This window comes from Aplidium turbinatum, chromosome 8, assembly GCF_918807975.1.
Source record: "Aplidium turbinatum chromosome 8, kaAplTurb1.1, whole genome shotgun sequence".
Lineage (NCBI taxonomy): Eukaryota > Metazoa > Chordata > Ascidiacea > Aplousobranchia > Polyclinidae > Aplidium > Aplidium turbinatum.
The window spans coordinates 15,751,535-15,778,895 of record NC_137479.1 but is presented as its reverse complement, the minus strand read 5'-3'; the positions used below and the strand labels follow the sequence as shown (position 1 = coordinate 15,778,895).

The window sequence follows — 27,361 nt, the reverse complement described above, 5'->3', positions numbered from 1 at the left end:
CTTTGCTTCAAAGAACGAATCATAAACTATCCTGTCTTTAATTTTTAAAGCATCTTATAGAATATGCATTCGCATTGTTTTATTTTAACTGGATAAAATTTGATGGCAAATGTTTTTCATAAAAAAAAATTGTTGGAATAAATTCTTGTACTTCAGTTGGCTGTGCAAATTGTTCATCGTTCTACCAAGCATTTTTTGGTTCATCAGAAACTTATTTTTAGAATTTGAATTTTCTCAGTAATTGAAATAACCAACTGATTGAAATATCAAAAACAAACAGAGAAGTTGAATATTTTTTGTTCCAAATCCAGCATTTAAGTTATGTTGATCAAAACAAAATATAGTTGAACATCATTACTAATAACATGGAGGGTAATACTTTTAATTCAATTGAAAAGCAACTTGATTCATACACTTAAGGGGTTTTGACTAGTTTTGACCAGCAATAGGTGGTCAAAACTGCCCGGTTTAAACCGATCAACCCTATCCAGAAGGGATGCAACCTAGTTCGTACCATGAACAGTTTGTACCTTGAAAGGATTGAGAGAAAAAATTAAAAAAGCCAAAGTCGCTGATCGCAGTTTCCGCAAACATTTTTCTGCCGTTTCCGCTAACCCTAACCCTCGAGTTTGTTTCAAATTGTTTGGGAAAACTCCGATCAGCGACTTCGGCGTTGTGTTATTAAACTGCGATCAGCGACTTCGGCTTTTTTAAAAATTTTCTCTCGATCTTTTCAGGGTACGAACTGACTGTACGAATGGTTCAAGGTACGAACTAGGTTGCAACCGTCCAGAAGAGCACTAGGTGTTGAGCTCTTTCTATAGTACCTAGCCTGTGACAGCATTGCTGTTTTGACGCACTAAAAGTGAACTTTCTGATTTTCTATGATACTGGTTGTATTTTTAGACATTTACAATAAAATAAACAATAATAACAGTAGTAGCCAACCAAGTGAGAAAACCATTTACCTCTTGTGCTTACTCAAAACATTGTTCAAAAGCAACGCAATATATAGCAACAAAGAAACGCAAAGCATGCAACTGAAAAATGTGGTACAGAACGCTTAATTGATTACGACGCGTAGTGCGGTGGCCGGTGGTAATCAATTCCAACGTCTGTACCAGAAAACGCTGAATGTGATTATGTAGTGAGGCTGGTCACAAGTTACATAAAATCAACGTAAATTAAATGGCGACTATAACAATACTCCAACGTAGAAATCAATAGAAGTGTGATGAATTGTAAGAATTCAGTGTAGCATACAACTACAGATCCATTATCCTAATTTTTCTGAAACTTTGTTTAATGTTAGTTTTAGGAAGTGGCTCTTATTAACATATAGGCCCTATTGTAAATATAGCCTCTGAGGCTACCTATACGCACACGTCCACTCGAGTGTTAAGTACTCTTTTTATTCACCTTCTTTAAAATATAAAACGAGAGAACAACGATAAAAAAATCATTTAGCTTATAAATTCTACATTCAAGAGTTTTATTGGACTGAATGTGTGGCTCATGCACTGTTTCTTAGGTTGATATTCTGAAGGATATCAGTTTGATACTGCCCTGAAGTATTTTTTTAAGGAAGTGGCTATTTTTCCTCACTTAATGGTTACAATCAGGTGTTGCCAGAGTTAGGATTAAAGTTAGGAAAGGTAAGGGTTAGAGTTAGGAATAAGATTAGGGTTTTGATTTTTGCCCAGGACTAAAAAAAAATCTGGCAACACTATTGAGGCTATTATTACACTATATAGTGGAAATATAGCCACAGCCTTTTTTAAAACTAAATTTTAATTCGAAGCAACTATTTTTAAATACGAGTGCTCAATAAAATTATAGTTTTTTAAATTTGCTGGAATTTCAGAATTTGTCTGGGTAAGGTTTTTACAAAAACGGATGTGACCATGTTTGCCGAACGAATTTGCATGTGAATTTTATTTCGACACACTATATTTTTGCTGTTAACAAAGTAGTTTGTTGGCTGTAAAAAGTAACAATATTGTTTAAAAAAAAGTTTTACTTATGTTCAGTTCAATTTGTTTTATTTCTGAACATCACAACGAAAAACAATTTATGCCAAATATAGTTGGTTCCACGAATTACCCATTAGTACTTTTTAGCCACATCGAATTACCCATAAGTCCTCCCGAATTACCCATAAGTTACGTCGAATTACTATTAAGTTCCTATAAGCCACGTCAAATTACCTATCATCATCATCATTTTCAGCCTGTGAGAGCCCACTGCAGAGCGTAAGCCTTCCCCTTTTCATGCCAATTTACATAATTATGTGCTAGTTGGTACCAATTGGTTGTATTGCATTGTTAGTCAATGTCGTCCCTCCATCTCACTTTTGGTTTTCCTTTCTTTCTTTTGGTTTCTCGTGGTGTCCATGTCGTTAATTTTTTAGTCCATCTATTGTCCTGATATCTTGCTATATGACCTGTCTAGGACCATTTTAGTTTCTTGATTGTGTTTAATATATCTCGTAATTTCGTTTGATTTCTGTTTTTGATGTTCCCATAAGTTCCCATGGCTTAAGTTCCCATAAGCCACATCAAATTACCTATAAGCACCCATTGGTGACGTCGAATTACCCATAAGTACCAATAAGTTAGGCTATGTCAAATTACCCATCAGTCACGTCGACTGAATGTGTACTGTACATTAAGTCTGAGAGGCTATATTTACAATATATGGTAAATATAGCCTCCATGGCTAGTTTTTATCACACCTTTTCAGGTACAAAAAGTCGACAGTAAAAGTTCATATTGTGAACTGACATTTAATGAAATAATTCATTGCGCTTTGATAAGGTTTATATTGCCTGTTTTGCAAATCACTTTTTCCAAAATATGTCCATCGCCATCTTGGAAGAATTGAAATCTTTTCGCAAAGACTTTATTTCTGAAATTAAAGTTTTAACTGATTTATTAAAAAATAATGTGATTTGCAAATGCAGTCTGAAATCAAATACTATATGTCACACTGATTCTCAAAGCAATGATGTGGATGACACCATCAAACAGAATTCAGGATTTATATTAAGACCTTCAAGAACTGCAAATTTTATTCAACAATCACCAAGTGTTAAAGAAGAAAATTTAACATGTGATAATGAAAATGTATCAGTAAATATTGATACGATGAGTACTGCAGCACATTTAGTCACACATATTAAGGAAACATTAGGTGACTACAAAGATGCTGATATTTCAAATGCAGCACAAAAATTATCACTTGATGCTTGTCACAATACTAGTGTCCCATCTACAGAGAGTAAAGTTGTTGTCACATCTTCAGCAAGTGACATGTTCTCCATGGATGTGAAGTCAGTCATTGAGTTTGGTGCTTTGGAACTGGCAGCTTCAGAAAATGAAGCTTTATTGCCGGATGTTACAAATGAAGACAGCTCAAGAAGCAGCATGGAAGCCACAGAATATGTGCAAGAAGATGTTTATTGTGTTCTTACACCTTCCATTTTTCAACAACCGGCTCACAAACTCTGTCAGAAACCTGATCTCAAGTGTAGCTCAAAACGCAAAAAGTTGTGCAAAAAAACACATCAATGCCAACATTGTGGTAAAAAGTATAGAAAGTATCACAAGTTAAAAACACATGAATCTCGGCACTGTGGGATATACTGTAAAACCTGTGGTGAAATTTTTGCTTCCAAAAGGTTGTTTAAGCAACATAGTAAAGTCCACAATCTCAATCATTTTGTTAAATGTTTTAGTTGTAAAAAAAAATTTTCAACAGAAAAATCATTTTTGCGGCATTTTAAGAACCGACATGAGTGTCTATTGTTACCAGTACATCATCAAGATGTTGCAACAGACTCAACGTTTGTACGACCTTTTATTGACATCGCCACAGTTAACTGAACCAATGAATTGTATGACACAAGAAAATGTCACATTTGTATTGGTATCCACTTTTTTTCCTTTATACCTGCTGCTTTAAACTGTTCAATTAAAGAGTAAGCTACCATTTCCAGGCCTCGAAATATCCGGCGGTCATGGCGGACATGACCTCCGGAATGACCTCGAATGTCTGCCGAAGCCGGCTCATTGGTCGGTCATAAATGACCGCCGCAAAATTCTTGACAAAAATAGAGCTAATGCAGCAAAAATATGTTTTAAATTTGAATTGTAACAATTGTTTGTTTAAGGCGAACAAATACGGAGCTGAAGCAATAATAGTAGGGATGTGCCGATTACAGAATTTTTGCCGATGCCGATTCTTAAATATTTGCCGATTCCGATGCCGATTCTTTGGTTAAATGATTAAAGCTGCTTTTAGTTGGCGCTCTACAAGTGGTTGCGATTTTGTTACAAGTTGCTGCCTTTGAAATGTCTAAAAGCGTTCACTTTGTCGCCTGCTCTAGACAGCGTGATTTTTTACGGTAGTTCTTCGCTTCTTGTAGTCTGGTCAGTTATGCACATTTCGGTGCAAACTTGGGTAGACATTTTTCACCTATATTTTCGAGTTCCTTAGGTGCAGTAGATGTAAAAACCGTCTGGAGCAAACAAATTTCGGGGGTGGAAGGTGCCCAAACGGCTGCTCCCACTTTTGGGGCTACAAGACAATGAAGTGCATACAAGAAAATGTCAAAATATTTTAAATCATAGCATGTGGGTGATCAATTTGAGGTAAATTGGCCCAAAAAATCGTTTGAAAGCACCTATTTTCATCTAAAATCATCACATAGCCAGTTATTTACATAAAAATAGCAAAAAATTGCAAAAAAAAAAAAACAGTCAAAAAGAACAATATTTAGCAAATAGTTAGTTGGTTACCGTACCGTATATAGTTGTTGTTTGTTTTACTCAATGAAATAATATACCCAAGCAGACAGCCTCTCCTAAATGATTGTACGCAGCATTGATGGAGATGGTCTGCCTGTGTTTTCCGGAGCCAAAGTCGACAGTTAATTGGGTGTTGGCATTCCAATCAATAAACTGCTTCATGAAAGCAAGGAGGATCATCATAATCCATCGTCGGTTTGTTCCCCACTAGTGGGGGTGGCCGATTGTTTCCGCGCAGCAATTGTTTTAATCTCTTTTCTCCATTTCACCCTGTCCTTTGCATCTTCCTCCTTCAGTCCGACTTTTTTAAATTCATCCTTCACTTGTTGTTTCCACGTTCTTCTTGGACGACCGCGTTTCCTCTTCCCATCCACCTTTAGATCTAGTGCCTTTCTAAGAAAACTTCCTTCCTCCCTCCTTATCACATGTCCATACCATCTTACTCCATTTGCCCTTGCCATTTGGTCTATGGTCTCTCTCATCTCTAGCATATCCAACAATTCTTCAGTCCTTTTTTCCCTTCTCGTTTTCACCCCACACATTGCTCTCACCATTGACCTTTCCGTTCTTCTCAGGATTGCCAGTTCACTCTCTCTCAATACCCATGTCTCGCTACCATATAGCATTGCAGGCCGCACACAGCTCCGATATACTTTTCCTTTCATCGTTAGTGAAAATTTTCTGCCATACAACATTTCCCCACATTCCCTGAACTTTGCCCAGCCCAATCTTGCCCTTGTTGTCACCGCTGCTTCACATCCACCACTTCCATTTATCCGATCACCCAGATAACAGAAGTCTGTCACTGTTTCGATGCCATGGCAGAACTCATCATCATGGCCTTTCACTTCATTCCTTCCTTTACTGCATTTCCCACAAACAAAACACTTCGCCAATCTTGTTGCGGCTTTCTTGACATTAGCACATCTTGCATGTACCCACTTTCCACATTCCTTGCATTGCATTAAATTTCTCATCACTCTCTTGCCACATATTCCATAGGGATCTACTTTGCTCTCAACAACTGTTCCTTCTGCTCCACTTACCATCACTTTTGTTTTTTCAAGATTCACCTTCATACCCTTGGTTTCAAATGCTTCTTTCCATTTCTCAAACTTTCTCTCCAGTCCCTCCATACCATTACTTGTCAAGACCAGGTCGTCTGCATACAAAATTTCACTCAATAAGCCCTCCCTCACTCCTTCAGTTACAACGTCAACCACAATAGCAAATATCAGAGGTGACAAAACTGATCCTTGGTGTACACCAACCTTCACAAAAAACTCGTTTAAATAATTTGATCCAACTCTCACTTTTGTTCTTGCATCCTCATACATAGACATCACAGCTCTCACCAATACCTCCGGTATACCTCTTTTCCTCATTGCCCACTCCATCACTTTCCTTGGTACTCTGTCAAATGCCTTTTCTAAGTCGACGAAACACATATATAGTTTTCTCTGCTTCTCTCGGTATTCCTCCTGCATTCTTCTCAATATAAACAGAGCATCCACTGTACCTTTTCCTGGCATAAATCCAAACTGCATATCATTTAATTTCACCAATGTTCTCAACCTCTTTTCTAGTATTCGCTCCACAATTTTCATTCCATGCTCTAGTAGTTTTACACCTCTATATGCACTGCAACTTCTCACATCCCCCTTTCTCTTGAACAGTGGAACAACAGTACTATGCTTCCACTCCTCCGGCATTCCCTTTCCATCTAATACCCTTTGGCTAAGTTGTAGCATTACTTCAATTCCCAACTCTCCACTTGCTTTTATCATCTCTACGCTCACTTCTGATGGACCGGCTGCTTTATGCAGTTTCATTTGCCCCATTGCCTCCACCACTTCATCACGAGTCACCTTTCCCACTGGACCCTCCACCAGATCAACCTCTGTCATATGATCCCATACATTCTCCTTATTCATAACATTTTCCATATGTTCCTTCCACACTTCTCCTCTGCTTTCCGGGCTGAAATGCAACTTCCCATCTCCACTTCTTATACATCTTCCCCCTACAATATCTTTCCCGTCCTTTTTCATTTGCTTTATGAGTCTGAATACTTTGTTTTGGCTTTCCCCCATTTTATTAAGTTCCTCCTCAGCACCATTCTTCATAGCTCTTGCAACAACTCTCTTTGCTTTCTTTTTCATGCTCTTATACTTCTTTTTATTCTCTTCTGACCCATTTTTGCGCCACTGCTTGTATGCATCTCTTTTCTGTGAAATCGCATGCTTCACCTCTTCATCCCACCACCATGTGTCTCCACGATCCCTCCTCACTTTCTTTTTCCCACATACTTCATCACATGCTGCTAGGACACCTTTCTGAAATGAAGCCCACAAGTCTTGCGCACTCATGTTTACCAGCTCTTTTGCTCTTTTCACAAACTTAATTCTCGTTTCTTTTTCCTCCAGTTTCCACACATTTCTCACAAAAACTCGTTCTTTCTTCACAATTTTCTTCACTTTTTTCATATTTAAGTCTCCTACTACTAGTCTATGCTGCAACTCCCACGGAATTACTTTCACATTCTTCAAGTACTTTCTCTGTTCCTGCCCAACCACAATAAAATCAATTTCTGACTCATGTCCTCCTGAGCTGTAAGTCACCTTCCTTTTCTCTTTCTTTTTAAACCATGTGTTGGCAATACAAAGTTTCCTTTCATCACAAAATTCAAGTAGCATTCTTCCTTCCATGTTTCTCTCCCCAAAACCATACCCTCCATGAATGCCCTCGAACCCATCTGCTTGGAAGGATGATAATTACATCTGTATCCACAGTCCATACACATAGTGTTGACAAACCACTTTGCAACATATCCTTAATGTGGCAAACAATCCTGTTATCAGCCTCTTCTAAAGCCAGGTGATCACCATAGCTTGTATCATAATTGCCAATATTGGCCCAAACACTACTACCGCTAGTGATGCAAAAGAGTTTTTGTCATGACCAATGATGCTCCTTGCTGATGTCAGCATTAAGTTGGTTCAATCTCGTTTGTTTGCCGAGTTCTGGGCTAGTGTCCGACCCACGTTGTTTCCTTGTAATGCTCTTTATGCTTAAGGCGTGGTTTTGATCTGCAATCAAGTCAATTCTGTTTGCCACAAGCTTTTCTCCTATGCTGGCTCTGGCTCTTTTCTCCTTATGTAAGGTCGGCAGCAGTGGCCGAGTGGTTAGCGCATTGGGCTTGCAATCGAGAGCCTGCATGTTCGACTCCAGCCACCCGCACTTGCAGTTTTTTCTCTGAGGCTGAGCAAGAAACTTTACGATAATTGCCTCAACCCAGTGATCGATTTCGAGTAATGGGTAGTACCAAATTTAAGTCATAAGTAGAGTAGACAACCGGAAACAGACATTGCCGTCGGCTGCAGCGTGGGTCAGGTATACGTCGGAAGGCGTACACCGATGCATAGCGCTCAAGTCCGCTTTCCCGCAGTGCAGGATAAGATATAAAAAAAAAAGAAAAAGGAGACCATTACTTCAAATTCCTCAAATGTAGAATTCTTTTCCACGGTAGCTGCCTTGGCTCGAATGATGACAGAAAGATCAACCACAAGCCTATTTGCCTTTTTTGGATAAGTGACTGACTTAATTGTCAAGCAATCAATGATCCTTGATTTTTGGTAGTGATATACGGTAGTAAGCATCTTTGGTTGCCAGGCACTCTGGTAACCCTTAAAATACAGACATTAAGAATTGTGCGCATATTACGAAATACTTTCAATTAATTTGCTGGTTAACAATAAAACTAAACTACAGAAAGAGTAGACATGAAAAATTAAAAAAGGCCTTCTTTCAAGCCTGTAAAGCAAAAAACCTCCATGACAAGTTCTTTCTTGTTCCAACGGGCATCACGAAGCTTGTTCATCATTGCAGGATTAAACATCATTGTGGAGCATTCTATTTGAATTTTCCCAGCAGTGCTTGGCAACTTCAAAACGTTCTTTCTGATTGGTGTTTTTATTACATCATCTGTCCCTTCAACAAAACGGGTCTTCTTGAATTTGTTGTACTGTGCCCAAGTCAAAGATTTTCTTACAGTCAACAGTAAGCTCTACTGGAAAAATGGCCGACGAGTTCAGCTTTGTAAACTGTTGTTGACTGCTGAATGGGTTAATGTGGAGCTTTCTGTATAGCTTTTTGCAGTCCTGCACAAACTGCTCGATAAATGCCGCTGAACATTCTTTGTGTTGCTTGGCCATATTCTTACCATCGACTTTCTCCAGGCAGTGAAGCATCTCTGGAAGAGATATCTCGATCTTGCGTAGAAAGTCTAGACTCTAGACCTTCCTTGTTGACCAGATCGATATATCCTCCTTGGGATGCTTTCACTTGTTTGTTGTTTTGCTCGTGGCGTGGGTAAACGCTACTTTGGAGAATTGCTGTCGCACAGAATTTACATTAGAGTGACCAGCCATAAAGTGTTCAAACAATGGACTGTGTAACACTTGGATTTCCTTTAAGTCTTGTATGAAGACTGATGACCACCGAGCATAATTGATGTGATCCAATGCAAAAAATAGAGGTATTAATTCTTCCATTGTACCTATGAAAAGTGGAAGGTTAGCCTCTCGCAAGGATCCCACGTATAGTAGAACTGTTTTTGTGATTTGTAGAATGCTGAACCAATAGTTGAACATTGTACTTTCATTACTTTTAGACAGCCAATCTTGGAATGATTATTGTCCGTCTTCATGTTCAGATAGTTCATAAGCATCCTTTAAAAGTTTTTCAAGCATACTGCTGTCACTTGCAAAGTGTATCTTACTTTTTTAATGTGGTTCACATGACATAGGCTACGGCATTGACCAATCTGACAGTATGTAAAGCAGTCGAGTTGATAATCGTATCAAGACCAGTGCCTTTCAGCAGCTGTCCAACACAGAGTAGAGCTGTATGTTCAATATGCAATCCACCCGGGAAACAAAAGTTATCGTCTTTGAACTGGTTTGGACATAACCACTGTATCTGTTTGTTCATTGCGTACAGCGGTTGATCTGAACAACCAACACTCCAACAGTGACCTGGCCTGGATTCAGATATGCTGTATAATCTTTGGCAATGCTCATAATGTGCAGTTGCAGATCCCAGCTATGACTCACGTGGTCAATTATTGGAAGAATGCTATTGATTGTTGTGATGTTTGCAGTTTGATCTGTTGCTTTAGTTGTATGGTATGCAACCCATGAAGGAGGAGTACAGTTACTGTAATCTTTTTCTTCCCTTTGCGTTGCAGTAACTGCTGACAGCATCCAGTCATCTTTTTCCCAGCTTTGTTGTAGGAGTACCAGTTGAATGTTCTCTTTAAATGATTCTTCAAAGTCATGCATAGTGTATTGGGGGCGTTGTGCATGTGTAGGCAGATTTGCAAGTGATGCAATGAGGAATGTATCATGCGAACATGTGTTATTTGACTTCAGTTGGTGTACCTCGTCTGTGGCCATGTCTGCATACTTTCTTCTGACCCGCTGTTCACCTTGATCGTTATGCAATTGAAACTGCATGATTGAAACGGATGTTCCATGCAGGTGATGACTGAAGAGTTGCAGCAGAACTGGAGCTGTTTTGGTCGATGTTGTCATCAACTACCACAGTAAATACACCATGTCGAAGGGCAGTTTGCAATACTCTTCCACCTGATCTGCAGTAAAGGTCTATTACTGTAACTGAGAGTTCTTCAATGAACCGAAGAGTGCTATAGTAGTAAGATAAGGTTATCCCATGAGGGAACAAGGCTTGCATCAAGTTTTTAGACCTAACCATAGAGTACAACTTAATTGATCGCAAGGTGGCAGTTGATAAAACCAGCCTTGTCCTTTGTGCGTCCATGAGACAGCTGTGACTGAGTTGCAGGGGTGCGGCAGGGACGAGTGAAAGTTTTGGTGTTTTTTTACAATCAACCCAAATATAGTTTGATAAGGCAAACAAATTTTGTCATATTCTGGCTGCTTCTGACAAAGTATTGTAACCAGGATGGTGAAATGATTGAAATGGTGAAACAACGTTGACAACTGTCGTACAATTACACTTGAAGCAAGTCAGAACCACAAAACTGATAGCTTGTTTATTCTAACACTAATCAGTTTTGATAGCCCATTGGATAATTCTAACACTGCCTGGTTTGTACCAATATTCGGTCATATTATAGGAGACAAACAGAAGATGTACCGTACCGTACTGAAACTCAGAAAGACTAAAACTGTTGCAATGGTGTGTCTATTGACTGAGTAGCCTAAAAGGAAGTCAAACGTTTCTATTTCCTGCTGGGTAAGGACTAAAAAAAAGAAGAATCCAACTATACTATTCCCTGTAGGGAATAGTATAGTTGGATTTCTCTTTGTGACAGACCAATCACAAAGTTTCCCAAAGACTGACTGCTTAACAATCCTACTCTTAAAACTCAAAAGTTAATCTGTCTGGTGCAAATGCAATTCAAAGCTAAATTTGCATCTGTTTCACTGCCCAGGTGACTGTGAACCTGCCTCCCGTTTTCAAGTATTAGCACAAAGCCTACACAAAAACGGTCATTTTATCCATACGGTTTTAGTGTTTTGGACAAATATTGTCCATTGTCTGGTTCAATGATTGTTTTGGGTTAAAACTTATGCTTCCAAACAATTTTTCAGGCCAATTTACCCCCAAACAAGTACTCATATGCTATATTAAAAAAATAAAACAATTTTTCTACATGCGCTCTAGCCATCACTACCCCCCAAATGGGAGCGCCATTTCGGGGACCTTCCACCCCCGGAATTTGCGGGCTCCAGACGGATTTTGAGTCTAAGGTGTCTAAGGAACTTGAAAATGCATATGAAAAATGTCTACCCAAATTTGCACAAAACAGCCCTAAAACGTGCATAACTGACCAGACTATTGCGCGCTACAAAGCGGTGATAGACACGCGTTTTATTTGTTGCGGAAATCAGTGAAAAGAGAAAAATCGCCATTGCTCACAGAGTGCAAAATAAACGTAGCTTAATGCAGTGTGCAAAATATTATCTTGTGCGGTTTGCAGTATTTTTCTCGCAGAATTCAAGAAGGTGCCTGAAACAAGAAGATAAAAAGACTAGAGTGTAAAAGAAAATGAACGCAGCGGTATTGAATATACAAAAACCTTTAAAAAAGTAACACACCAGCCTTGCATTCAAAGTGCATCAATAGGCGAAAAAAGAAAAACATTTTGTGAAGAAATTAGTATTGTTTTCGAACGCAGAGTTGCAGCCAATCTTGTTGCTTAGCAAACACGTGAAGATTACCGGGTAGCTGGTTTGATTACGTTTGCGCAATCACACGATTGTTTGTTGAACGCATTAAGCGTAATAGGCCAATACTTGGAAGTTACTTCTCTCTGCTTAGTAAATTAACATTAAGCAACTTTCAGTGACTACGAATTTTACAACGATTAAACAATAATTACAAAGAACATTTCCGCTTTTTAATATTAAAAATTAAAGGCACGTAAATTAAAATGCAATATCATCAACTTTTCTCCAGTTGCTGGAGTAAGTCTGTTCCGTTGAGGCGTAAAAATATTGCCACCTGTGCTAAAAATTCGTTCGCTTTCGATCGACGATGGTGGTGACGAAAGCAATTTATTTGCAATTTTGCTCAGCTCAGGAAACATAGTATTGTTTGGTTTTCACCAAATCATTTCTCTTCTTGCTGCGCTAAAAATGTCTGCATTAAGGTATATTCTACAGATCAAAGAAAACTCCCTAATTTTGCCGAATGCCGACTAGAGCTGGGACAGCATTTGGCTGTAACATAGTCCGTTTCATGGGTTGAACAAACAATCAAGTGATTATTGCGCAAACGAGGTAATCTTTTTTCACGTGTTTACTAAGTGACAAGATTAATTCACTGCAATTCAGCGTCTGAAAAGATATAACTTGCAACTTTACACGTTGTTTTCCATTGACGCCCTTTGTTTTTTTTCTAAAAGCGTTTTGAATCTTTCAGACAGTTGTTCTCATTTTCTTTGCAGTTTATACCCCCTTGCTTTTTCTCTTAACTTGCTTTTAGCGCCTCGCATACTGCAAGCTAATAACTATTACGTAATAATCCATTTCTCCTTTAACTTCTAACCGTTGTGTAATCATTCAACTTTTATATTTTATCTAGTCTGACTTTCTCTTTGAACGTTTTTCGTCATTTCAAAGAAAGAAAGTATTTTGATCTCGTGCCTACTAAACAAGAGTTTACAAAATGGCGGACAATCGTCATAATTTAGAGTTTTAGACTACCGCTCTCCGAATGCTAGTTGACGCTGATGCGGTTGTTCAAAAAAGCCGTTCTTTGATCGGTATTTCCACGCGCTCGCGCTACTTTTGATTAGGAAACTTTGATAAAGGATCGGAAAGAATCGGCAATTTTTTCCGATGCCGATTCCGATTCTCCAAAAATTGCCGATACCTGCCGATTCCGATGCCGATTAATCGGCTCATCCTTAAATAATAGTACAGGCAATTGCTTTAAAGATCACATTAAAGTGGCCTGGTTAACGAGCTGATGTCAAAAGTAGCCATTTTTACATCATTTCAATACCTTGCAATGTTGCCTTGAAATAAAGTTGTCTGAACTTCTCGGCAGGATATATTGTATTCTAATTTTAACAATGCGGTTATTGCGTTACATTGATCGTTTGTTAAAAAGAAACGTCACAGAGAAGCAAGTCTCAGCTGGGTTCCGCACGTGCTTAGGCGAATGTGGCGACCTTATTTACGCTGATTTCAATTGTGTTTATTGCGTCATTACACGACTGTCATTAACACACTGATTTATTTGCAAGCAAACTGCTCCAGTATACTTCAGGGTCGGTTATTTAAGCCATCAACCATTGCAGAGTTATTCTGTTGTAGAAAATCTTCTTCTACAAACACGACTACTGTAGTGTGATTTTGTGCAAAATCTACATGCAAAAAATATGTCCGGTTGAGATATTAAATGTCCGCTGAAAGGGCCAGTCTGGTAGGACATGCTTGACCGCCGGAAAAAAGTACAAATTTCGAGGCCTGCATTTCGATTTTATATATGAACTGCCGGTAGTGTTTGCAGTTAAAAGAAAATGAAGATTATAATGTTAGTGGGTGGTGACTGGTGAGCGACACCACTAGAGTGAGGGTTAAAAGCCAGTTGCATAATTTGTGGAGTATTCTTCTGCAATCACTTAGAATGATCATCCAGGTTTTCTTTTTGAATTCTTTGTTCACATTTGTTCTTTTAATCATTGATAACTCAATGGTTTGGAACAATGATTATAACATTTTAAGTGTTTTTAGCTTAACCTTCCTCAATCCTCATTCAAATTTGGCCTTGTGAATCAACCCAACATATATTCAGATAGACTAATTTATCAGAATTTTAACAGCACTTTTATTAAATAAAATTTTCATGAATAGATTATTCAAAATCCTTTCAATATTTTTGAATCTGTTATCTCATCTCCACTTCCTAACAAACATAAAAGTAATAAAATTAGTTTGCGTTCTTCTGGTGACTATATACTAGGTTACCTCGTGATGTTAAAGATGATAACTAGCTTTAGTATTTCCGACGTTTCGTCAGTCAGCACGACTGACTTTATCAAGGTGGCTAAAACAGGTTAACACAACCTGTTCAGCAACGATGGCACAACACAAAAACATACTGATAAAATGAGTAAAGTAAAGCAGCAAGAATCAGAATTAAAACACGCAACGATACCTAGAGGTTAAACTAAAAGCAGTGAATGCCTAAAACCAGTAGGCTACTTTCCAACAGCGTAAATTTATCTATCTATTGGGCCACTGTCAAGAAACGTTGAAAAAACATCAGACAAGACAGAAAACAATGGGATTAGCAATAACAATGGTAGAGAAGACGCACTGAGAATGGAAAAGATGAAGCTAAAGTTAAAGTAATTTTTTTGTACACAGAGGGGAAATTCTGACCATCTTTTTGGTTAAGAGCATGTTGTGCCTTCTGGTTTATGTACCATTTTTCTGTGAACAATCTTTTTGTATAATCCTTTTCAGTTTTAAGAATGGTGGAGTATAATAATAGTCACCAGAAGAACGCAAACTAATTTTATTACCAAATGCCTGGTGAACAGTCTCTCTCTGTTTAAAACATAAAAGTTGTAATAGTGTATGTAAATAGTACAATGTTTTTTCTACATGTGTTTTGTTTGGTTATTAAGGTCATATAATGGTAAATATGATAGGTGATGTGAAGAAAGTGATCATTAAACAGGGAAATGGAAAGAAACCTGCCATGGATGTTGGAGGAAAGGCAACATTCCACTTTCAAGCCATACTTCCTTCGACAGATAAGGTTTGTTTTTATGATATGTTACTTATTTTATCATCTTTCCTTTTAAATTGCTCTTTTATAATTAAGCAGGTGGTGTATCGACATAGTTAATATCAGGTCTACGCCTAAACCTTTAAAAGGAAAAATTACTGAAGTTGATCTGCAACACTTCCAAACTTTCCAGGCTAATCTAGAAAATTGTAAGAAAAAGGAGGATGTATTTACAAAATTACATTACCATTTGCTGAACAAGAACTGGCGTTGATAAAAAGTCACTAAACTTGAGCTGTGAACAATTTACTCAATACTGTATTCATATTCGGAAATTATTGAACTTGAACAGATGTGAATAACCATTTTGATCAGCAGTATATCAATGAAAACAGTTGCTTCATGCTTTAAAGTTGTTTAGAAGCTCCGGCATTTAAAATACTGGTTTTTAGTAATTGTATGTTTGAAATAAATATTCCATGCTTAAATTCGAAAGTTTTTGTTCCTACTTAGCTGTCTATTCAATGTACGACTGTACGTATTCAGATACTATTTTTCTAATTTTTCGATGTGTGCTTAAAAGTTTTTTTATGTTATATGTACAGTATTAGAAAAAGTAACATTTTTATGAATTTTAATGTTTCTGACCCTACAGTATTTGCTAGTTCCTTTTGAAGCAGACTGCCTCAATAGCTCAGTTGGTTAAGTCCCTAAAGTGGAAACCTCACTCTGTCGATCTCGGTGACCGCCGACCGGGCCTGCGTCCGGAATGGTCTGTTTCAGCAAATCTGATTCACAGAAGCCGATTCGGAGAGATCCCATTTTGGAGACAGCTTTTTTCGGAGAAAACCGATTCGGAGAATTTTCTAGATTTTGTAGGGATTATTTATGTAGGCGGTTTTTGTGTTTATCTTTCCATATCAATGCAATAGATTAGGCAATTAACTTAACCTATAACACTGGTCAACAAGTAATTTTTACAAGACAAACTTTTTTTTTTTTTTTTTGACAAACTTACAATTATTTCCATGTAATTCTGGTGTCCAAGTAAGTAAGTCAATACTAATACGCAGCCAGTAGCTTTCAAGTTGCTGTAGTTTTGTTATTAGCATAGCTGGCAAGAGCCTTTTTCTTTTGTTGGTTATGTCACTGTAGTTTATTTCTCCAATATTATTTCTTTTGCATTCCAAAAAATAAATATACAATTACAAAGTGTAAAACTTCAAAAAAATGTACGTTTTAATAGGGAGGTTATAGTTTGTTGTCACAAACAAAACATTGACTTAATGTTGCGTTTGCTTCATTTCCTATGGCAGAAATATATCAAATTGGATTCGATGTAGTCCTAACTACCGTAGGCCTCTAGCAGGCCTCTAAGCTCCTTTATTTTTCCAACCAAGCATTGCCACTTCTCGGCAGCCAAAACAAAAAATCCGTTAAAAAATGTGTTTATAAAAATCCGTTAATTGATAATGATATAGTATTTTTGCGTTCATTCAGAGAACTACGCAAACGAGGTCCTGAAACATATTTGCAGTTGTATTTAAATACACTGCTTGCCACGTAGGTGTAGAGCTAGTTATCGAGTTTTTATAGAACAACAGCGATGCTCATACTTTGCCTTGTTGGTGAAAAAATATTGCGAGTGAAGAGAAAAACATTTCAAATACCAACATAATGAAGAAATGTTGGCTTATAGAAGCCGGCTTAACATGGCCTATCGGCATGATAGTTTCAAAGGCCATTTAACGTTTGATAACTGTTTATTTTTTTCTTGCTGAGACTTTTTCGCTGACACTTTCCTTGCTTAACCTCTTATATAAGCTAATTCCTTTAAATAAACAGATGTCGCTGTGGAATTTTAGAAATCTCCGAAATGGATTCTCCGAATAGTAGCTGACCGGCCTGCGTCACTGGTTCAAAAGCTTCTATAAATATTCAACAAAGATTAAGTTCTCAAAGTGCCACAATCAAGCAATTGCAAAGTTTAACGTTATCACTCTTATTCATACCAGGGTGATGTAATCATTGATGATTCTAAAACATTTGGAAAACCATTTGAACTCTTGATCGGTCGTAATTTCAAGATGAATGTTTGGGAGGAATGTGTGGCTACAATGCTACATGGTGAAATTGCACGATTTTCTTGCCCCCTCAGTCGCGTCGTCGACTATCCAACCATATCAAGAAGCCTTAGAGATCTTCATTCTGGTGACTACTTTGATACGCATGGTTTAAAAAATACATCTGCAGTCAATAGATTTATATTTAGTTTGGTATTTTGTTGCAACGGAAGTTTCTTTTTGCAAACTTTATCTTTGCTATAGACAGTAATTCATTCTGCAGCTAATAAAATTAAACATGCTGCCGGGGCCTTGGAAACCGAGCTCTTGTCGCATATTTTTGCCAATTTTTGATGTGATCTCGAACAAGAATAGGCCAAATGTTACGATAGCTTTATTTCAGGTGAACCTGTTCAGTGTTCACCTCGTTTGTATTTCAGGAAAAGACAGCACATCACACTCATGCGGAATGCATGCTGTGCACGGTGGACTTGGATACGAAGACCTTAATGAGCTTCAGCAAAACATGAAGCCATTAGATTTTGTATTTGAACTCATCAAGATAGAGGGTGCGAACATGTATGAGAAAGAACTGTGGCAAATGAACTCAGAAGAAATGATGGCAAGTATTCCAAGGTGCGACACATAGAAATAATAAGCAAACGAAATCAAGCAAGAACATGGTAGGCTTTTCATTTAACATGATAAAATAAGCAAAAACCGTTTTACAGTACATATGCAGTATATCCTATTCCCAGCCAACCAAAGTAGGATGTGCACCTTTATCGACCAGCTGGTTGCTGGTCCCAAGCCTGGGTAAATGGGCGGGGGGGGGGGGGGGGGTTAGCAGAATGAAGGGTATCCGCCTGGTCATAAAGACGTATGCCAAATCTCAAATTTTGAAGATAACTCGCATGGCAAAACAAAAGAATAAAGACTCCCCAAGATTTGTACCAAGCAAAGATGATGAAGGATAAGAACGGACTGATACGGATGTGCAGAAATTCTGAAAAAAGATGCAGAAATTGTGAAAGATGGAAAGAATTATCACCAGCAATTCATGATTGTCGAGAACCCAAGAAAACATGTGACAATAGACCCAGCAGCTGATGTGACTGAAGTTAGGGAGAAGGAAATGACAAATGCCTTACAGAAAATGAAACAAGGAAAAGCAAATGGACTAGATGATATTCCAATAGAAGTTTGGAAAGTGTTGGGAGCGACTGGAACGAATTGGCTAACCGCTATTCTCCAGACAATAATGAAGACAGAGAACATGCCTAATGAGTGGAGAATAGCACTCTGATTCTAATTTTCAAAATGAAGAGAGACATAAGAGTGTGGCAAGTATCGTATCCATCAAACTCACCTCGCACATATTGAAGTTTTGGAGAGAATGATGAAAGACTCAGAGAAGAAGTTCCCATTTCACAACAACAGTTTGGCTTCATGACTTGTAGGGCCACGTCAGACGCAATATTTGCGTTGCGTCAGTTGATGGAGAAATACAGAGAACAAGAAGAAGAAGATTTGCATTGTGTGTTCATCGACCTAGAAAAGGCACATGATCGGGTGCCAAGACAGGAAATTTGGAACTGTCTTCGAATGAAAAAAGTGGATGAGAAGTATGTCCATTTGATCCAAGACACGTACCAAGGAAATAGGACGTGAGTGAAGTGTGGGGCAAGAATGGGAAGCCATGTCTCTGGGGTTGACAAAGAGAGCAAGTTGGAGACCTGGAAGACAAGTTGAGACACACCTTAAATGGTTGGGTCACATCGTAAAGAGAGACCAAGAGTATGTTGGAAGAAGAATAAGACCATTGGAAGTTGGTAAAAGAAAGTAAAGAAGGCCGAATAAGAAGATGGAGAGATTGTGTGACAGAAGATATGGAAATAGTGGAGTGAAGGAGGAAGATGCTGCTGACGGAGCATTGTGGAGGACCAATCTACACCGTCGACCCCACTTTAAGTAGGAATAATGTCAGAAGAAGATACAGTATATATATTTTATGTCCGTTTTGAGTAATATGGAACAGTTTATTCAAAAGCTTGACAAAGGTTACGTGTATACTAGCCGAAAACGTTCGTATTGTGTGTTTCTTTGCTGTTATTGCTTGGTATCGTTAGGTTTAAAAAAAGTAACTTTTCTACCAAAATAGTAAAATAAGACAAAGTTTTTATCTCAAACAAAAATCTTCTCGTTTTAAGGTGGATTTTATCGATGGTCAGCTAATGTGAACACCAGTGCATTATAGACTTTTTTGTTTCAATGGTTAATATGATTGCGAGCATTTTCTGATTCTGTGTTGTCTTTAAAAGCTTAAACCACAGTTGCGTTTATTGTGCAATGGCACAGATACCACGATGAAGGGAATGCCTTGTTTCGAGAAGGAAAAATTGAAGAAGCAGAGAAAAAATATGCAAATGGGATTGGCTGCTTGAAGCATCTACAGATGAAGGTGAGATTTACAGTACAAGGAGATGACAAACCATTAAAACAAAAATAAGTAGAGAGTACGACATGACACTAAATAGACAAATTCAAGTTTTCGCCACACAAGTGTGGCTTCATCAGTAAATAGTCTTATTCAAATAGAAGCTATTTTCTATGTGTCACAATCAATGTGCGAGGTCTCGCGACGGGCTGCTTTGTATCTTAACAGAACGTGCTGTTTTGATTATGGAATTTTTGTGCGATGTGTTATCGGTTATTGACCTGAAGTACCGTAACCTTTGATTGCGAAGTCTGTATTATTATGTAACCTGTTTCCAGAGCATTCGGGACATTCATTCAGAACAAATCTGGAATTTTCTGTTGTTTTTCACAATTGCCGAGTGACGTTTGTCATGACGTCATAAGGATGTTTACCAGTAGATCTGTGATTGCGAAATCTTTATTATGTAACGTGTTTTATAGAACCTTCTACTCCTACGTGACAAACTAGAAGCTTCTTTAAACCTGCTATAAATAGTGGTGTGAATTGATGGATTATTATTATGAGTTGATTAATATGAGAGTTTTATTATAACAAGTCGATTATGAGCTGAGTATTATGAGTTGATTATGAGAGTTGTGTTATGAGTTGTGGATTGGTAAAAGGTGCAGAAATTATTGTTGATTGAGATTTGAAGTAATTGAATACAAATAGATGAGAATTGGTGCTGATATAAATTGTGTTCGAAATTAGAGTTATTTGAGAAGCCGTTTGTTAAAGTCCTTCAAGAATTTTCATTATCATTGCACCAGTAGAACTTATTCGACATTTATTTGACTGCTTTTCGGTTATACCCATTAAACTACGTCATTGAACCTTTCCAAGTCTTTTTCCTGGTAAGAGATAGAAAGAAACCGTGACACTATGTGAACTTGTGAAGTTTAGTGAAAAGTTTAATGACGAAGGAATATCATAACAAAACTTGATTTAAAACAACAGATCAAGCTTTAGTTCAAATGCTACCAAGTTGTGAAGATTTTAAATCAAGTGCACTTGAATTCAAAATAGCCAATCTTAGCTGTTTTCATCAAGTATGCTATTAAGTGTCATTTGAAGACTTATCCTCTTGCCCTCAGTGGGTGTCGAACTGATGTTCTCTCGAGCGTCGCAAAGTTTAATACTCGTTTAACTGGCTCGTTATCTGTTTAGGAACGACCCGGCACAGAATTGTGGATCGACCTCGACAAGCAGCAGATTCCGCTCCTTCTCAACTACGCGCAGTGCAAGCTGCAACAAGGAGAATACTCGGTCTGTGTTAACAATTGCTCAGAAGTTCTGGAGAAAATCGACGGCACCGTAAGTTTAGTATGATCAGTTGATCACTGATGTTTCTTTCGCGATTTTGCTTTCTTTTAGCGTTGTGTAGTACATGTGAACTAACATGAATTTCTACGAGTTATTTAAAGTTATTTTTCATGTCCGTCAATATTTTTATTTTTTAGTCCAACAGTATTTCTCCGATTCAATCCGTTAAAGTATGAAAATATGAGAACCAACTATTCCAATTTTTATCCTTGTTTCTCAGCCTACCTAGCTATCATTGAAAAACGTGAAGGAAGCTCCATTTTTTCTGTATTTTTATCTTCCTAATGTGAATATTTATTCCAGAATAATGTCAAAGCGTTATTTAAGCGCGGGAAAGCTTATGCTTTAATCCTGGATGAGAAAGAAAGCCGCGCTGATTTTGAGCTCGCGGTTAAGCTGGATCCATCGATACAAAACGCAGTCAGGCGAGAGCTGAGAGATATGGAGCAACGTCAGAAGGCTCGTGATGTCGAACTATCTAAACATTTAAAGGGAATGTTTAAAAAATGATCGCAAACCTTCAAATTCAAGATATCAATAACCCGGATGTTTCGTATTGTAGGCTGAATGATGTCGTCATGTAGAAAGCATTTTTTTCTATTCTAATGATCACCTGGACGGTTTGTGTCATCAAAGTTGTTGAAGGTTTTTTATTTGCACCAACAGTCGTCGAATGACATTGAGCTGTTGGCTGTCTGTCCTTTGAAGCTTGTTCCCATGCAGTTGATGATAGCTAGTATAGATTTTACAGATTTACTGGTTTTGGCGATACTGCCAAGAAATGCACAATTAATACTTCTAAATGGAAAGTCATTTTTATGTGATTCTCTAATGCTATGTGATAAAGCTGGTTCTATCACCTATAAGTCTCTACAACTCAGCAGTAGTGAACTCAGCACCTTAAAGTTGAGCAAGTGACAACTGAGCAAGCAACATTTCGGCAAGTGGCTGAAATTGGTAAATGATGAACCTAAGTAAGTAAAAACTGACCAAGCCGATGCTTGGCGTGTAACAAGTCAGTAAATGCAGTTCAGCAAGCAATGGCCAAGCAAGTCCGATGCTAGATGGAACTTTCATTTGCTGACTTGGCAGTAGCAAAAATGTACTTGCTGAGTTGTCACACGCCGAGTGGTCCAACTACCATCACCAATTATAATTGAGATTTATTTAGCATCTGTTGCTTATAAGTAGCTTTACAGAATTCCAACAACATCATTCGTTTTCAAATTCTGTTTTTTTTTTAATGTGTAATGGCTGTTTTATGAACACATAGGCCTATGTACGGCCAAAGAGAGTTTGCATCTTCAATGTGCTGTTTGTGAATTTTCCATTTTTGAATGACTTGTAAACGACTATTTTTTGCTGCCCCGAATGTAGACTAGTTCCATTTTTACAGCTCTGTTTTTGTATGCTACTGTTTGAACACACACAAGTAGCGAAACTATTTGGACAGTTGTGAGTGTTGTGACAGTATTTTAGCTTGTGTATTTTTATATATGAGATTGCATCGTTGCAATAAACTTGTGTTGAAATTTACTTTAAATCTTACATCGAACGTCCAAGCTTTGTCCAACATGTTCATTATTTTGTAAATTGTCAACTTCCGTATAAAACCAATCTTTTTTGCACTTTTTTCTTATAAAAGTATTTTCAAAATTATTATTACTGTAATAGCAAAATCAGCGATTTTCTGGATCTGGTATTTTTGGAAGATATAAAATGCCCATATAGATAACCTGTAGCCGTAATCTGCCAATTTGCGCGAAAGTGCTTTGCTATTGCCGTTTCTCCGTGATTATTTTATCATTAAACACAAATTACTGTTGAAATGTGTAGCCTAACTATCACTTTAGTGGTGCTGAAAACGTTACTTATTTAGTGGCGTAAATGACACAGAGAAGTGCCATCAACAAATGATAAGAGATATGCTTGCTGTTCTTTGTAACTCTCTTTTTTGCATACGGTTTGTTGGTAGCAAATGGACAGAGGTGGACGAATCCAAGATTTTTACGATCCTGAGCTGATTCGGCTTTTCTTTTTGGGATCTGGATCCGCAACAGATTCGAATTTATTTTAGGCCTACTTCAGAAATTTGTTTAAATTATTTTACTTAACAAGTTATCATTCGTATATTTTTGCCAGTTTTTGCTAAAAGATGTTTGCAAAACGTTAAAGGCATGGCATTTGCTTTGCTGAACAAAGGCATGGCATGTAGCCTACTAGGCTACGCTTTAGTAGGCAAACGCCATGTAAACCTTTTTTCGTGTTTGAAAATGTTACCAGGAGGCCAGGAGTTTACGGTACTCAAAATAATTGTCACGTCTGTGTTCAAAATTAAAAAAATACATGCAAATTTAGGAACCGGCTTTTGCAAAAAAAAAAAAACGAGATTCGGATCCTTTGAAAAGCAGTAAAATCCTGTTTTGACAATAAATTATCTGATTTTGCATACGAAGGCGACATTGGGCCTACCATGATTTTCAAATTTTTACCCAAAAGTTTTAAAACTCTATCAAGAATTTTTTCTAATCCAAAATTTCACCTCTCGGGACATGAAATAACGCAAATATACTATGGAAGCCCAACACTGTAGGACTCCAATCGCACCAAACTATGTTAACGTAGTTCGATAAAGCAAAGAAAAAATTCATCAGAAGTGTTTTTTTAATGGGATTGTCAGATCAGTGGCTCTGGTCAGATCAAAATAATTAAGAACGAAAAAAAAATTATCTTTGCTTTCGAAGATAAAAAAACTTCAACCACTCTTAAACAAGATGTGAGGTGATTGTGAATTATTATGCAAGCTATATTCAATTATATCGCCAACAATTCTACCATGTTATTTTGAAATGGTATTTCAATTTTTCCAAGCGATTTTAGAAATATTGAGATTTTCATTCGTTTAGTTGCATCCTACAATTGACGAACTCCAGGCCTAGTGCGATCTGTAATTTCCCCTACTATTCTCTCAACATCGGAAAGACATCTACATTACTTTATTACCGGTAGGCCGACTCACAAATAACACTTTAACTAAAAAAAATGTCACTTTGTGCTAGCCCAGATTGGTCACTCGGTCATCTCAGTGACATGCGTCCGAGATTGGTTGGTTTTGTTTGAATCTTTATCTTCGGACTGACAAAGCCTTGATTATTATTAGGCTATTAATTCAAATGTTTACTTAATGTAAGTTACAAAAGATGGTAGTTTCTCGGCAGTCGAGTGTAGCAAGAACTGGAAAGATAACAACTAAACAAACTGTCGCCAAGGATATGCACAGTCGAGAAGGAGCGATCTTCCTGGCGTCAGCACTTCTAAAAGATGGTAGGCTATTTCAGTGATGGGCATTATCAGCGATAAATTTTTATCGCTTATCGTTATCGCTTAATTATTTTTTCAGTTATCGTTATCGCCAAAGGCAATATTTGATTATCGCCGATAAATTTTATTTCGGATCAACACACAAGTGAAAAGAACATGAAAAGTAATATTTTTATTAGCCACCTAGTTCATGAAACTAAAGCTAAAACCAGTTCTTCTTCAGTGCCTAAAGTGTGTGTGCACAGGTCGTTGTCATGGGAGGGGCACGCCCCCTGCAGCGACGGCCCTGACAACACAATAATTTTTAGAGTTGCAATGCAATGAAATGCAACATGTCTCTTGTTGTTTTGCTGCAATCGCGAGTGAATTTTACAATTAAAATGTAAGCGCACAGGCGGTACAGATTCCTTTGAAGCGAAGCAAAAGAAATTGGCAAGTGGTTTATGAAAGTGTCGCAATACGAGGCCGCTTTTACATTGGAAACATGGTCTTTCGCGCCACCATCACTGAAACAAATCATTGCAGAATATGATATTGCTTGAAGCATTTGACATGCAGACCGACATCACACTTTTTGCATCTTGTAGTAGTTTTTGCATGACAATAGGCGCATCGAGTTGCGTGGTAAAATTATGCTAAATACAGTAGGCCTATAACTTTTCTCATTTACCTATGCTGCATAGCCGAATGGTGAGAGCGCTGGAACGGCAATCGAAAGGACAGGACACTGTCTTTCGCAGGACACTTAAAGGCATGCCTGAAAGATTGGCTTCCTTGCCTTCCCGTCCACTTAATCTAAATCTTCAACCACCGGGCGTAAGCCTGGATACGACGACGATTTACCTATGTGACATAGCCAACGCTCAATCAAATATTTTTATTCAATACAGTGTCTATATTGTAAGTCTTATCTCAACAACTCAGCGTTCTGCCATTGCTTTAATGATGGTGTTCACAAAGAAAACAGAAAAATTTGTCTAAAATTATCAGTAGGCTACCGAAGTTACGGTACGATAATGATGTTATTGTTCTTGAACAAACACGACTAATTTGACAAGCTTGGTGGATTTCACAGTAGGCTATGCACATTTTTACTACCAAAAACGCTTAAGATTACTGATAAATTTTCAAGCATTTTGCGTTTTTTGGAATTTTTTCAATTATTGCTGACTTTGCTGTTAACAGCCCGTAGAAAGCAAAATACAAAGTTTGGAATTTTTTATGGTGTTTTCATTTGATTTAATTATTTTTCCTACTGCACGTAAGCGGCAGTGTAACTCAATTGATAAAAGCATCCAACTGGTATCTGAAGGTATAATTATAAGCACGGCGGTTACCTCAGTGGTTTGATTCTGGATCAAGAGGTTGAAGATTCGATACCTACTGCCGCTGTTGCGATTCTATTCATGCATAACTTACAAAAAGTTTTGTCCCTTTACAGTACATTATGTTCAATTTTTCGTCATGTTGATGAAAACAGTTCGTGCTGCATGGGGTGGGGCAGCGCTAAGCAAGAAAAAAAAATTATCGTTATCGGACATTATCGGCGATAATTTATCGTTTATCGTATCGCTTAACTTTTTTTTGATTTATTGTTTATCGTTATCGCTTTAGGCATTTTTCGTTTATCGATTATCGTTATCGCTTAACTGAAAAATGAGTTATCGCGCCCAACACTGGGCTACTGTATGTGAGAAAAGATGCCTTTTTTCAAAATGGCTTTGCAATACTACGTCAAATTCTTTAGTAGGGACTTTGAATTAATAGGGCTACGTAGGTTTAGGCCTATAAGGCAAAGTTGAGACCAGAGTTAAATCAACTATTAAAATTAAAAATTTTGATATTTATATTCATCAATGATTTCTTTACAGTTTGGTTTTATCAGACAAGTAAAATTGCATTTGATAAATATTAGGCTTGTGATGAAGTCCTTTTTGAACCTCAACCAGAAACTCACAAAAATACCGCTCTGAATTCATGCGCGCAACTTATCAAATGTGATTGTAGTTTGAACAAAAATTTCAATTATAATTACATGAAAATTTTTAAATAATTAAAACTCTGATATGGATATCAGGACCGATTTTTATTTTTAACAGATCGACATTTATTCGCAGATTTGCCGACACTGCATGTAATTTAGCTTAATTTATATCCGTAAGTCCGCGTTTCCGCTTAATAGCGTTGATCCATCTCCCGTATTCTAGCTGGGATATCACAATAATGAATTCCTTTTTGAATGCTGAAATTGCTCAACCATTTCTCCGCTTTTGAACCTTGCTGTTTTAATTGAGCTGCTGTTACCCTAGTCCAGGGCTACTCAACTGGCCGACCGCGGTCCGAATCCGGACCTTCTGGGTGTTGATGATGGACCCAGGGGCGGATCTACCGGGTGGGCCTGATTGGTACAGGCCCACTCAGATTGACAGTGGGCCCACCCAAAATCAGATTCATGAAAAAAAACATATTAATGTTGAACACTAGAACAACCAAGTGTCACTGAATTGTCTGTGGCATCACTATTTAACAGCATGATACCGTACCACTTTAACATTTACGGTATATCACTATACAGTACCACTTTAATTTTTGTATGCTGGTATTATTGGTGAAGACCCACCAAGATATTTCCTAGGCCCACCCATAAATTACGTTCTGAATCCACCACTGGATGGACCTCGGGCTTCAGGAAGAATAACTTCGTTGCCACGTTTCAGGGCCTTTTTAAACAGATTTCTACTGGGAGGAAACAAAATTTTCTGTGATTATCTTACTAGATAAGCCATCAAGACCCCTGAACACTTTGTCACAAATTCAAGTGGAGATACATTTTACCTAAAAAACAGCACTGATAGTTTAACTTTCGTGGTTGCGTATGAAATAATTTATTCGCCGGACTGCTAAAAGCATTCAATTTGTCAAACCGGACCTTTGTTAACATTAGTTGAGTAACCCTGCCCTAGTTTGTTTGTTCCTTAACTAGAGGTGTTCATGTAACACATTCACCAATTTCTCATGTTTTTCATAGTGTCCACTGAAGTGCACTTTAATGATGATAAGATTTAATTCTGGTT

At 37.7% G+C, this 27,361-nt stretch overlaps 1 protein-coding gene across 1 annotated transcript; it reads left to right on the top strand.

The window, feature by feature from the left end:
• Nucleotides 1-14,999: 14,999 nt before the first annotated feature.
• Nucleotides 15,000-23,102, top strand: LOC145775564 (AH receptor-interacting protein-like). The gene is made up of 6 exons (XM_082586868.1): nucleotides 15,000-15,131; nucleotides 17,117-17,312; nucleotides 17,605-17,800; nucleotides 19,523-19,625; nucleotides 20,811-20,957; nucleotides 21,270-23,102. The coding sequence occupies exons 1-6, from the start codon at nucleotides 15,006-15,008 to the stop codon at nucleotides 21,474-21,476; spliced, it is 975 nt and encodes a 324-aa protein (XP_082442994.1). The 5' UTR covers nucleotides 15,000-15,005; the 3' UTR covers nucleotides 21,477-23,102.
• Nucleotides 23,103-27,361: the final 4,259 nt, after the last annotated feature.

What these genes read in the sequence shown, in the direction of transcription:
- LOC145775564 (XM_082586868.1), top strand. Translation starts at nt 15,006, where the DNA reads ATGGTAAATATGATAGGTGATGTGAAGAAAGTGATCATTAAACAGGGA. An exon ending in ATGATGGCAAGTATTCCAAG is followed by an intron (nt 17,801 to 19,522) that starts GTGCGACACATA and finishes GCAATGGCACAG; the next exon opens with ATACCACGATGAAGGGAATG. An exon ending in TGGAGAAAATCGACGGCACC is followed by an intron (nt 20,958 to 21,269) that starts GTAAGTTTAGTA and finishes TATTTATTCCAG; the next exon opens with AATAATGTCAAAGCGTTATT.